The sequence below is a fragment of the Onthophagus taurus genome, chromosome 3, assembly GCF_036711975.1.
Source record: "Onthophagus taurus isolate NC chromosome 3, IU_Otau_3.0, whole genome shotgun sequence".
In the NCBI taxonomy this organism is placed as follows: Eukaryota; Metazoa; Arthropoda; class Insecta; order Coleoptera; family Scarabaeidae; genus Onthophagus; species Onthophagus taurus.
In genome coordinates, this window is record NC_091968.1 from 5,167,456 (window position 1) to 5,181,237 (window position 13,782).

General features: G+C 31.1%; 2 protein-coding genes across 2 annotated transcripts in view; both read left to right on the forward strand.

Moving 5' to 3' along the window:
- Positions 1-15: 15 nt before the first annotated feature.
- On the forward strand, positions 16-8,436 carry LOC111417762 (poly(ADP-ribose) glycohydrolase-like). The gene is made up of 9 exons (XM_071194932.1): positions 16-301; positions 356-508; positions 559-797; positions 3,810-3,904; positions 3,985-4,147; positions 4,204-4,334; positions 4,395-4,582; positions 4,632-4,860; positions 8,055-8,436. Exons 1-9 carry the CDS (start codon positions 71-73, stop codon positions 8,408-8,410), a joined length of 1,785 nt encoding a protein of 594 aa, XP_071051033.1. The 5' UTR covers positions 16-70; the 3' UTR covers positions 8,411-8,436.
- Positions 8,437-8,706: 270 nt separating this feature from the next.
- The window catches only part of LOC111421776 (WD repeat and FYVE domain containing 3 bchs), a 45,560-nt gene continuing 40,484 nt past the window's right edge, over positions 8,707-13,782 (forward strand). Inside the window, exons 1-3 of the mRNA XM_071194926.1 lie at positions 8,707-8,855; positions 9,065-9,543; positions 9,606-9,764. Coding sequence (XP_071051027.1) covers positions 9,085-9,543; positions 9,606-9,764 — 618 coding nt within the window. The 5' untranslated portion in view covers positions 8,707-8,855; positions 9,065-9,084. The remainder of the gene's footprint in view (positions 8,856-9,064; positions 9,544-9,605; positions 9,765-13,782) is intronic.

Here is a 13,782-nt window from a genome sequence, read left to right on the forward strand (position 1 = left end):
TAATCGGAAGATTTATTCTGTTGCGTTTATATCAAATGTGAGCGTTAAATTTGCAAATAAATCAAAAAATATGGAAAAATCTTGGTTGGGTGTTAGTTTAGAAGAATTGTGTGATGGAAAAGGAGCTTACTCGTTTAGCGTTTCACCTGTGTCACCTTCAAAATATCACACGGTTCTTTATGAACTTCCCGTTGATCTTAAAACACCTCCAAAACCACATAGAAATTTTACGAATCATCATTGGGATGACGATCATGTTAAAATGCCTTATTCGCCCAAAAATTATTTTTTATTTAAAAATGTATTTATTTAAATCATAATTATTAAAAATCTCTAATTTAGGTTGTGATTTTAGGAGAATAACGAAGAAATCTTAAAATCAAGATGGGGTACAATGATAGAGGCCTTTTCAAAAACGATTACTTCAAGTTATGAATTTGAAGCAGCTGTAAGGAGTTATCAGCCAATTTTACCTAAATTTGATGCATTGCATTATTTGTTTAATGAGGTAATTAATTTAAAATTGATTACTGTAAGAATAAACGATTTTAATTTAAGGTAATAAGTGAAGAAGAAAGTGAATTGTTTTTTAAAAACATGCTCCCAGAAATCGTGAACCTTGCTATAAAACTACCAGAAATTCTTCCTGGAAATTTACCAATATTGAAAAAAGAACAAAATCATTCGATTAGTTTGAGTCAATTACAAATTGCTTCTTTAACGGCGAATGCATTTTTATGTACATTTCCTCATCATAAAGATGCATCTCCTTTATGTCCAGGATTTAATTTTTATAGGTATTTATATATTTATTTACAATTTATGGGTATAGAGACAGGACAAACGCAAAAGATCTGTACCACAAAAAATTTACAATAAAAAAGAAAATGTGTAATAAGGAAGAAGGAATAAAAAAAATCTAAATTAAACTTATTCTAACCTTCGAGCGGTCGCGCCCCATTTTATAATCAAGCGGGCGCCTGTCATAAATTTTATAACATCAGGTCCGTATTAATAAGTATTACGTTATTTTTAATAAAACACATTTTGCTAGAGTAAAAATATTTAATTTATATTAAACAATTGTTAAAAACATAAAATGGAATCAATGAAATCGATCCATTTTTGAAATCTAACAACATTTACAAACTACATACTAATAGAACCTTTTTCATTAAATACAACTTTATTTATATCAGGTTTGTCATTAGCAACCTCATTGTAACAATCCCAATATGATATATAAAATCTCTTGTTGTAGTTTCGTTTTTAAACCGTTTTTAAAAATCACCTTCAGTTCTTGAGAAATAAATTTTTGAAATGATCGAAAATTTTTTCGAACTTTGCAATTTTCGCCGATTAAGTTTTAAAAATTCGTATAAAATCGATTCCCTGGAATATGAGTATGAAAATTTCCCAAAATGTTAACAAAAGTGTCTTCTTTCCAATGAACCAACCCGTTTTGAAAAATAGCTTTTAGTTTTTTAGAACACAATATTTGAAGTTTTGATAAAATTTACGATGTTGCAATTTTCATAGATAATTTTCAAAATTCGCTATAAAATTAATTTGATGAAGGATCCTTGTGGAAATATCACTAATTATTAATTAAAGTATCCTCTTTTTAATGCGAAAAGCCGCTTTGAAAAATCACTTTTAGTTCTTGAGAAATAAATTTTTGAAGTAATCGACAATTTTTTCGAATTTTGCAATTTTCGCCGATTAAGTTTTAAAAATTCGTATATAATCCATTTCTTGGAATATGAGTATGAAAATTTCCCAAAATGTTAATAAAAGTGTCTTCTTTCCAATGCACAAACCCGTTTAGAAAAATAGCGTTTAGTTTTTGAGAAAACAATATTTGAAGTTTTGATAAAATTTTCGATGTTGCAATTTTCATCGATAATTTTCAAAATTCGCTATAAAATTAATTTCTTGAAGGATCCTTGTGGAAATATCACCAATTATTAATTAAAGTATCCTCTTTTTAATGCAAAAAGCCGTTTTGACATATCAATTTTAGTTCTTGAGAAATAAATTTTTGAAATAATCGAAAATTTTTTCGAATTTTGCAATTACCGCCGATTAAGTTTTAAAAATTCGTATAAAATCCATTTCTTTGAATATGAGTATGAAAATTTCCCAAAGTGTTAATAAAAGCTTTCTCTTTCCAATGAACCAACACGTTTTGAAAAATAACTTTTGGTTTTTGAGAAAACAATATTGAAGTTTTGATAAGATTTTCGATGTTGCAATTTTCATTGATAATTTTCAAAATTCGCTAAAAAATTAATTTCTTGAAGGATCCTTGTGGAAATATCACCAAATATTAATTAAAGTATCCTCTTTTTAATGCACAAAGCCGTTTTGAAAAATCAATTTTAGTTCTTGAGAAATAAATTTTTGAAATAATCGACAATATTTACGAATTTTGCAATTTCCGCCGATTAAGTTTTAAAAATTCGTATAAAATCGACTTCTTGGAATATGAGTATGAAAATTTCCCGAAATGTTAATAAAAGTGTCCTCTTTCCAATGAACTAACAAGTTTTGAAGAATAACTTTTAGTTTTTGAGAAAACAATATTAAATTTGCAGTTTTGATAAAATTTTCGATGTTGCAATTTTCATCGATAAATTTCAAAATACGCTATAAAATTAATTTCTTGAAGGATCCTTGTGGAAATATCACCAATTATTAATTAAAGTATCCTCTTTTTAATGCACAAAGCCGTTTTGAAAAATCAATTTTAGTTCTTGAGAAATAAATTTTTGAAATAATCGACAATATTTTCGAATTTTGCAATTTCCGCCGATTAAGTTTTAAAAATTTGTATAAAATCGAGTTCTTGGAATATGAGTATGAAAATTTCCCAATGTGTTAATAAAAGGGTCCTCTTTCCACTGAACCAACAGGTTTTGAGAAATAACTCTTAGTTTTTGAGAAAACAATATTTGTAGTTATGATAAAATTTTCGATGTTCCAATTTTAATCAATAATTTTCAAAATTCGCTATAAAATTAATTTCTTGAAAGATCCTTGTGGAAATATCACCAATTATTAATTAAAGTATCCTCTTTTTAATGCAAAAAGCCGTTTTGAAAAATCACTTTTAGTTCTTCAGAAATAAATTTTTGAAATGATCGACAATTTTTTCGAATTTTGTAATTTTCCTGGAATATATCCAGGATCCTGGAAATATCGCCAATTATTAATTAAAGTATCCTCTTTTCAGAGTTGCTTCGTTGGCTAAATCAGCATCGAAAAAGTTCATTTTCTATCTTGGATCCAAATAAGTTGACATATCTTATCAGCTTTCTTATTAATTTCATTTTTATTCAAACATCGCAGTAATGTGGCAATATAGGGTATCACTTCAAAAATGCACCAGAAATTATAATCATAATGGCCGGATAGATATGCCGGATAATCGGATATCCGACCAAAGGGGATGCCGAATATCGGTATCCGTCTTTTCGTAAAATCACTAATTGAAATAATGAAAAGATGAAGAAAAAATTTCGATTCCGACAAAATTGTCGTTACAGACCTGTATTTTTCAAAAACGTGCAAACGATCCGAAACCTTCATGTATAACTCAAAACCTGTTTATAATACATTTATATCTTTAAATCCCATAATATAAATAAGCAATTAATGTGTACATTTTTAAGGGATTTATATTATAAAAACGAAAATTATCATAAATTTTATGACAGCGTGCCCGCTCAAAAGTTAAAAATTAATAAATTTTTAATTCAAAATAAATTTTTAATTCAAAATAAATTTGATTAGATTTTTCTTTTTAGATTATTCGCTGCGAATCAACGACCAAAGCGAGTTAATTGTGTCAGCGAAAAACTCAAATGCATCTTTCATTATTTTCGACGAATTTTATCGACAAGTTTGTAACATTTTTATTTTATAATTATAAAAATTATTATGATTATAATCTAATTGCTCAATTTTACACTTTTTTTAAAGCTCCTTGTGGAATAGTAACTTTTGAAAGAAAACACGTAAGAAGAAACCAAGTTGCAAGATGGGATCGATTGGAAAACCTTTTAAGTACAACAAAAATTCATATTTGTAGCTCAGGAACCATAGAAGATGGCTCAGGATGTTTACAAGTTGATTTTGCAAACAAGTAATGCAATAAAAATGCGATAAGATTAGGAATTTATTTTGTTTCTTTGCTTTTAGATTTGTAGGTGGAGGAGTTTTAGGCTATGGTTGCGTCCAAGAAGAAATAAGATACATAATTTGCCCTGAATTAATCGTAAGTCGGTTATTTACTGAAGAATTAGGCATGACAGAGGCCCTCGTTATCACAGGTGTCTTTTAACTTTTTACACCAATTTTTCATACAACACCTAACATAATATAAATTTTAGGAGTTGAGCGATACAGTAAATATAGCGGATACGGAGATACATTCGCTTGGAGCGGTAATTTCGAAGATAACACCCCATTCGATTTATACGGAAGACGAAAAACAACCGTGGTAGCCATAGACGCTGTTAAATTTAACCGCCCTTACGATCAATTTAACTCCTCGTTAATACTCCGAGAATTAAACAAAGTAAATCCTTCGTATTAATTCAAATTTAAATTAATAACTAAAATTTTAGGCTTATGTAGGGTTTCATTCGCATTGTGATAATAAACTTGCACCTGTTGCGACTGGAAATTGGGGTTGTGGTGCTTTTAAGGGTGATCCGAAATTAAAATTTCTCATTCAATTAATGGCTTGTAACGTAACTCATAGGAATATGGTGTATTATACGTTTAAAGATGAAGAACTTCGCGACACAATTCATAAAATATATTCGTTTTTAACGAATCATTCAGTAAAAATCTGTAAGAAAAAAAAGGTATAATTCAAGAATCATGTTAAAAATCGATTATTAAAACAATAATCGCAATTAATTTAATTAAATCACTTTAAAGTTTTGACGAGACGTCACTTTTTGTACCATATATTTTCGCACCACATTTGGTTAAAACGCATATTTTCATTAACATGTCGTTGTTTACCATCTATAAACTAAAGATAACCTAAAATCTTTAACTTATTGGTTCCTGAATGCTAGATACTGTTGGCAAAAGACTAATTATTGCTACCAGAAAATTAAATACTGCTAGTAAAAGTTTTAGCCTGCTTAGACTGCTTGGAAAGAGGAAATACTATATCAAAAAGTTACCTATAGCTTCTAAAATGCTAGATACTGCAGAAAAAGACCACAACTTACTTGGAAAAGACTAGATACTGTTTTCAAAATAATACCTATTGCTTCCAGAACGCTAAACACTGCTGTTAAAGGTTTTGATCTACTTGGACAGGCGGAATACTGCTTCCAAGACTACTTATTGCTTTCAGAGATATTAATAATTGTTTGGAAAAGAGATATGCTTTCCAAAAAACCACCTACTGCTTCTAGAATGTTAGATACTGCTGGAAAAGACTAATGACTGCTTGGAGAGAAGAGATATGCTTCCTAAAAAGTTACCTACTGCTTCCAAAATGCTAAATACTGATGGAAAAAATCATAATCTGCTTGGAGAAGACTAGATAGTCCTAACAAACAACTTCCATAAGACTACTTACTGCTTTCAGAGCGCTATATACTACTAGAAAAGATTACGACCTGCTTGGAGAAGACTAAATACTGCTGGGAGAAACTATTATCTGCTTAGAAAGACAAGATACTGTTTCCAAAAGACTGTAGACTGCTTTCAAAATGCTAAATATTGTTGGAAAGACTACTAATTGCTTGGAGAAAGCTAGATATTGTTGGCAAAGGCTATTTAATACTTTCAGAAAACTATATACTGTTGCCAAAACACTACTAAGTGCTTGGAGATTACAATACTACTGGCTGAAGACTATTTACTGAAACTATTCTTCTGTTGAGTGATATCTTTCTGTGTCCTTTCCATTACAGATTTAAAAATTGCAGCTACAACACTCGATTATTTGTCACCCAGACGCAATATATCTTTTTAGATGGGGGTTGCGTCTTCTCTTTAAACGTTACATTCGGATCCACCTAATTTATTTCAGAATTTTGTGTAGAAATTCCACTTTGAGTTAGGTTAATTAACATTTAAACCAGTGTGAATTTCTCAAATGTGTTGGGCATGGAGCAGAGGGTGAGTTGAAATTCCGGGTTGAATACTTTTTACCTACTGCTTCCATAATGCTAGATACTGGTGGAAAAGATTACAATCTGCTTGGAGAAGATTAGATAGTGCTAACAAACAACTATAAACTGATTGGAAAGACGAAATACTGCTTCCATAAGACTACTTACTGCTTTCAGAGCGCTATATACTACTAGAAAAGATTACGACCTGCTTGGAGAGGACTAAATACTGCTGGGAGAAACTATTATCTGCTTGGAAAGACAAGATACAGTTTCCAAAAGACTATTAACTAATTTCAGAATGCTAAATATTGTTGGAAAGACTACTAATTGCTTGAAGAAAGCTAGATATTGTTGGCAAAAACTATTTAATGCTTTCAGAAGACTATATACTACTGCCAAAACACTACTAAGTGCTTGGAGATTACAATACTACTGGCTGAAGACTATTTACTGAAACTATTATTCTGTTGAGTGATATCTTTTTGTGTCCCTTCCATTGCAGATTTAAAAATTGCTACAACACTCGATTCTTTGTCACCCAGATGCGACATATCTCTTTAGAGGGGGGTAATTTACTGATTTATTTCAGAATTTTGTATAGAAATTCCACTTTGAGTTAGGTTAATTTTAAACCAGTGCGAATTTCTCCAATGTCGGGTTAGGCATGGAGCAGAGGGTGGGTTGTAAATTCCGGGTTGGGTTAAACCCGATACTTTCTAGTTCTAGTGTTAGTTCTAGTTTTATACTAGCACTATCACTAGAACTAACACAAGACTTACAACTAGAATCATTCGGGTTCAGCCGTCTTGAGAGACGTGAAGCTAAACCCGAATGCTTCTAGTTCTAGGTCTAGTGTTAGTTCTAGTTTTAAATGTACTTAGCGTTAGATTGTGGTATATTTTTACTGAAAGAAAAGTAGAACAAATACCAGACCTAAAACCAGGAACATTCGGGTTTAGCCCTGCGTCTCTTAAGATGGCTAAACTTGAATATTTCTAGTTTTAGATCTAATGCTGGTTCTAGTGACAATGGTTGGTGGCGCTAGTTAGCATAAGATATCACTATGTTACATATTTTTATTGCACTAAAACTAGAACTAACACTTGAAAATGGTTGATTCCATCATCGTTAAGTAGAATAATGAGTAAATGAAAAAAACGATGAAGTGAATTTACTTGTTTATTTATATTCGGTGCGACATATGTTTCGAAATCTACAGATTTCTTCTTCAGGCACGACGTCAAGTGTGAGAAGCACGTGATTCCATGAGGTTGCAGAGCATAAAAAACTGTTTTTGGAACACTTAACACAAACTAAATACTAGTCTAAAGTGATAACAGAAAAAATTTAAAATCAAAAAACAAATAAAATCCAGAAAATTAACTAAACGAATGACAGACACGTTTGACTGAACGTGTCAATTTTCTGGATTTTATTTATTTTAACATGATTTTAACATATTTTAGACAGTTGATTTTAAATTTTTCGGTCTAGTGTTAGTTCTAGTATTAACACATAGTCTATTATCACGCAGTCTATTTTAGTGGTGTTTCATCCGAAAATATACGTTGTAATCTCACCTAGTTTAGTGAAAATAACTTTCCTTTTAAGTTTATCAGATTGATTTTGTGCGTGGCTATAACATAAACAATTTGTAGGTCAGGTGTTGACCTGTTTAATAGGAAAATGCATGGTTAACATTGCTTTTGTGACATCACATCGAAACTTTAATGTGATTTTTCGATATGTTCTACACTTTTCCGCACTTTCTTTTTGTTTTTAACGTGTTTTTCGAATCATTTCACATTGATTAAAAAAAAATCGTCGATTTTTAAGCCACATCATGATTCTTGAATTTTTCCAGATAATTAAATCAGAGATAATGTTACAAGTTTATATTTTTAGTTGAATTGTGGAGGTTATTATGTAGATTTACCGTCGCTCAAGAAAAACAAGAAAATTTCGTATCATTTATACAAAAAAGTTACCTAGAGGTGAAAAAACAACCGTCGATAAAGCAATTTTTCACCCCAATCATGTTCAAAAATAGTAAAAGTGAGGTTAAGGAGAAAGTTGGTGAAGCTTCCATGAAAATCCCCGATGCCCAAGCGACAGAGCCCTCTGTTGATGAAAAGATGGAGATTGATGTTGACACCGTCAAAATTGATTTTGGATGTGATAATGATAACGAAATCGATAATGATATTGTTGATGCTGCCCCTGTTGAAAATAAAGAACCAAAAAAATCAAAAATAAAATGATAAATTAATAAAGTATGTGATTATTACTTGCTTTTATTTTGAAACCCCCAATTCATAATTGATACTGACATCTATCGATTAAAAAATTAAAAATCTATAAAAATTGTTACAATTAAAAAATGACACCGTTGATAATGATATTATTGATACTTACGATAAAAAATTAAATATTAATAAAGTTTTAAATAAAATATTATTTTGATTGATTTTTCAAATGTGCCTTTACTATTTCCATCCTTCTCTTTTCCTCCTTGTTTTTTCATCGGTTATCTCTTTTCAACGCTATCTACGCTTGTCTATTTGGAATTACATTGGAGATGTCAAAAACGTCAAATCGGCTGGAGTGAAAAATCGGGGCGTTTTGTACGAAAATGATCAAGTTACAACCGATCCAGACGAAACGTGCTTAAACCGGCACCTTTTTCGACATGCCCCCGTGAAAAAGGTAAGTAAGTCGGCCCCGTAACTCCTAAAATCAATGGTTTGTTTTCATCATGTCAACCATATTAGAGACTTACTCCAATATTTGTTGTCTTTCATTTGTTTTTTTATTGTTATAACCGGCTTACTACGTTTTTTTTCAAAACAATTCCTTAAATTATCAACAAATACTTATATAATGAAATAAATACTTTTTTAATCACCTTTTCTTAGGTTATTTTTAATCATTCAAGATGAATATCATGCGAAAATTACGTAGTGGGATGTCGAACGCCCAAAATGCGTCGAACCACGACATCCCAGACACTGTACCAGGATCACCACACACTCAACTGGGCTTAATGCACTTGAAGAAGCTTTTTTCTGAGTATAGTCATCCATCCCATCCACTCTCTGATGCCGAAAAAGACGACAAACTCTACAACATGTTACCATTATTTTGTAAAGTTTTCGGGGCGAGTCCTTCTCATGATATGAACGAGAAGTTTTGGGATATCCTCGCGTTTTGTCAACAAGTTTCTCTCTTAATGGTCTCCGAGATACGTAAACGCGCTTCTAATCAAAGTACGGAAGCAGCGAGTTGTGCCATTGCTAAGTTTTTGGAGATTGAAAATTGTGAGGAATCAAGTAATGGGTGGATGTTGTTGTCTACATTGAATTTATTGGCAGCAGGAGATTCTAATTTAGTACAAGTAAATTAAATTAATAAATAATTTTATTAATAATTTTTAAAAAATGAAAAATTTTTTTTTAGGTTATGTCAGATGTTTCAGTTCCCTCAACATTAGTAAAATGCTTATATTTATTCTTTGATTTACCTGAGATGAGTGAACTGGAGGCGAATACTAAAGATGGAAATAGTGATTTTACACCCAGAGAAAGAAGGATTTTACTTCAAAAAATTTTTGTACAGGTAAATTAAAAAAAATTTAACGCCCGTATGCATAGTTGATCGCTAACGACTCACTGAAGTTTATCTTGGTGATTCTCCAAAGAACGGTTTGAGCTTAATTTGTATTGCATAGTCCAGGAATGGGCAAACTTAATGTGGTATGATTGACATTAATTTTTCTTATTTATGCGCGACTTATTTCAAAAAATGGGTTAAATTAAAAACAAATCAATATTTAATTGTCTTTATTGATAATTAGGGCAACTAAAAATATGCTCTAAAAATAGCGCTTAAAAAGTGTTCTGTAAAAATCTAAATATGCTCTATAAAAAGTTTTTGAAAGTGTAAAATCCAAAATGACATTATTGTTAATAATCATTTCCAATTTTCTTAATACTATCTACATAATCTTTAGTATTCTGTTCTTACAGTTAAAATTTTATTAAATAGTAATGAATTAGGTCTATCTTCGTTAATGAAAAGCCATGAAAATCAATTTACACACATTTTTATAAACAAAAGTAGTATTTCATATATTTCAGTAATATGTATGTATTGATGGAGGACAGGAGTTCCCAATCTTTTTTATACTAAAAGTCCCTTTACAGGTTTGTAGCTCTAGCAGACATTAAGATTACTTTATGTATTTATTATTTTTATTTAATTGAAGAAAACTCCAAAGATTTTAGAGCTTGCTTTTCTGAACATAACTTCTCAAATCGGGGTTGAAGTTTTAAAATCGCTACTCTCATTTCTTTTTCTAATTTGATTTATCATCTGCATTTTGACTTAATTACTGCAACTGCAGGAAATCCAATTTCACACAAATACGACATAAGAAACGGTAAAAGAATCTTCAAAGCGGTATTACTGAGAGTAGAATATTCTTGAGATGCATTGATCTAAAATTGAAAAAGTTTGTCTTTGTCGAATCGTAGTTTTAGGCTCGTGTCACAAGATAGTTCTAACAGTTGTTCTTTCTTGACTGTTGAAAGTGCAGATGGGAGTGTGGTCGATTGGAATGGATCTCTAATCAAGATTCTGTGAAAAATATCTATCAAAATGGGTGCTTATGTTGATAAGTGTTGGATTAGTATCAATTGCAAACTTGGCTTTAGATCTTAAACAGATTTTTCTTGCAGGAAGCCTTTTTAAACAGGAAAACAATCAGTATTTCCTTGCCTATTTTTCTTTTACACAACTTCTTTTGAAACGCTGCAATTTTATCAACCAATGCGTTTCATTTCCCTGCTGCGATTTATTAAGAGTATATAATTTTTCAAATATGTCGCAAAGATACGCCATTTTCATTAAGAAATCAGTATCTTTAAACTTTTCAGCGTCAGGATGCGATTCTGTCAATAAATACGCATACAACTCAATTCTTTCTCTCTATGTATGATACAATGCGTCCATTTTGAATTTGAAGCCTTGATTTTAATGAGAGTTTTAAATCCTCAATATTGCCCTGACATTGAACGAGCTCCATCCGTACACACAGACACAGTTTTCCCATTGAACGTTATTTTCGTCCATGTATGAATCTATAACTGTAAACAAATCACAAGACTTCCCGGTAGCAGCCATTTTTTTGCAAAATACCAAATCCTCACATACATTTGTTGTTTCCATGTACCGCACGCAACATACTAATTGAGCGTCATTGTTATTGTCTGCCCCTTCATCCAGTTGAATGGCAAATAAACCAGAAAGTTTTTTCACAATTTGCTCATTAATGTCTTCATCAATGTCATGTATGCGACGACTAATCGTATTGTTAAAAAGAGGAATATTTTGTATATAGGTAAAATTAGATCTTCAGCAATCATATGTGGTTTTTGAATTTAACAATATGGTGAGCGACCTTGTAAGAGGCAGTGCTTGCGAGGAATAGATGCTCTGGATAACAAGGATGTCCACTGTTATTTTATTTCTCGCAATTTTCTTACAAAAAAATCTCGCGGTTTTCCTTGTAAATTACTGTGAGATGTTTCTAAATGGCGTTTTATTTTATTAGGAAGTATACTTTCAGCTGCTAGCAGCTTGTGGCAAAAACACATTGAGGTAATTCCATATTTTCATTGCTAACGTAGGTAAATTTAAAATATAAATATTGGTCGTTACAAAATTACCATTGGCGCTCCAAGGCGTCGCGACGCACAGTTCAGAAAATTCCTTGTCTAGGAAATGCATAAATATTCTAAATGCAGTGAACTAAAAAATAAACTAATGGAATAACGAAAAACTTATATTGAATTCTAAGCTGGCGCATAAAATTTAGGTATAAGATTTTTGTTTAATAACTCCAATATATCTGCTCTTTTTCTCTCAGAAATTCCTGGTTTGCGATCATAAACTTTTTTAAGGACTATTTTCATAGATTCTTTTTTAATATTGCGTTTTTAAATGTTTCGCTATAAGAGTGCTTGTAATATAAAATCTGTAAAGACATTATAATTCTTCTATTTTTAAAATTTTGATATCTCAAAATTAACTAATTCGTTGTCCTCATTTTAAGTGCCATTGAATCTCATTTCTGTACAAATATCCTTCCATTCAAAGAAATCTTCATAGGATATTTCTTTTACATGGTAGGGCTGTTCGTTTTTCTATTCCGATTTGATTGCCTCTCTATGAGAGAATGCGCAGTCTCCCTCATTTTGAGTATGCCATTTAATTAAAAATTTATGAGTAATGGATCGGATATTAGGAAGTTTTTGCAAACAGTATGAATAAACAGAGACATTAACTTATGTTTTTGTAGGCTAGCACAATTATGCGAATAGAAAATAACATCTACATCATTTTCTTTTATTGATTTTGCGTGTAAATAGTTATAACGCGAGTCCCTAAATCATTTACACCTCTATTTTCACAGGACTTGTACCATACAAAGTATTCTACTTTATTATACTGTAACTCATACAGTCTAAAACATTTAATTTTCTAAAACACTTAATTTTAATTTGTAGTAAAAGATGGATACGTCGCCTTTCGGGCATTGAAAAATCGCCTGTAGATCGTAAACGGCGACCACTCTGTTATTTTTCTCTTTGTCACGTAATTTTTGTAATCGTGACAGTTCTTTTTCTTTTAAATGAAGATCGTAGCTTTCTTTTTTTGTTTGTTTTATTCCCCTCAGAGTTATTATAAATTGAGATCTTTAAAAAAGATCCTTCTTGGGTTGAAAAAAAGAAATGTTAAACTTTTCAGTAAAAATCCTGTAAAAAAGTATGTAATTGCTAAAAGGAATATTTTTCTCTTTACACTTATTAACATAATCTTTATGAAATTTACTACCGTCATTGAAATATTTGAATGTATTTATAATGACTTTCGATTTTTGGAATCGAGTTAATATGGTCCTTGATATCAGCTGCAATACCACGCTGGTCTTTTGCTAGAAGGGCGTAGCCAACTTTATTTTGTTTTTCTAAAACTGTGCAAATCGGTCGGTCTGTTATATCTAAAGTTGCTTTAAAGGTTTTGCAAACTTTAATTTTTTTCGGGCATGTAAAAGTAAAAGGAATTGTTATTATTTCGCCGAGGTCTAGTACCACCTTCTCGAATGTACCAATAATTCGGACCAATTTGCTTCCATACATTTAGATATAAAATTCCATTGACTCTCATTATCACCCAAATCTCTTCTTGAGTAAATTTTAACCAGCATTGTAACTTACACTTTTCTTTACATGGTGGTTTTATTTCCTTCACCTTAACCATTCTCTTGTGAAAAGTGTGAGATTCGTGCTCTTTACCACCAAGTCTCAAGTCCAATCTCTTTAATACATTCTTCATCCACAATTTCTCGTTTCTTTCACGCTTTTTTCCCTTTTTTATTGGATTTGTCAATGGTAATGTATTACAGATTGTGGAATCTGAAGATGTGCTTAGTAACAAACAGGTGTCTCTGGTTTTTTCGGTCAAAAGCTCATTGCTTGGAAAGTTCTTCAAGTTATTGGATCCACAATCCATGCCTATTTCAGCACCAGTGGGGATTTTAAAATTGCATGGAATGGACTGGCAATCATCCTCA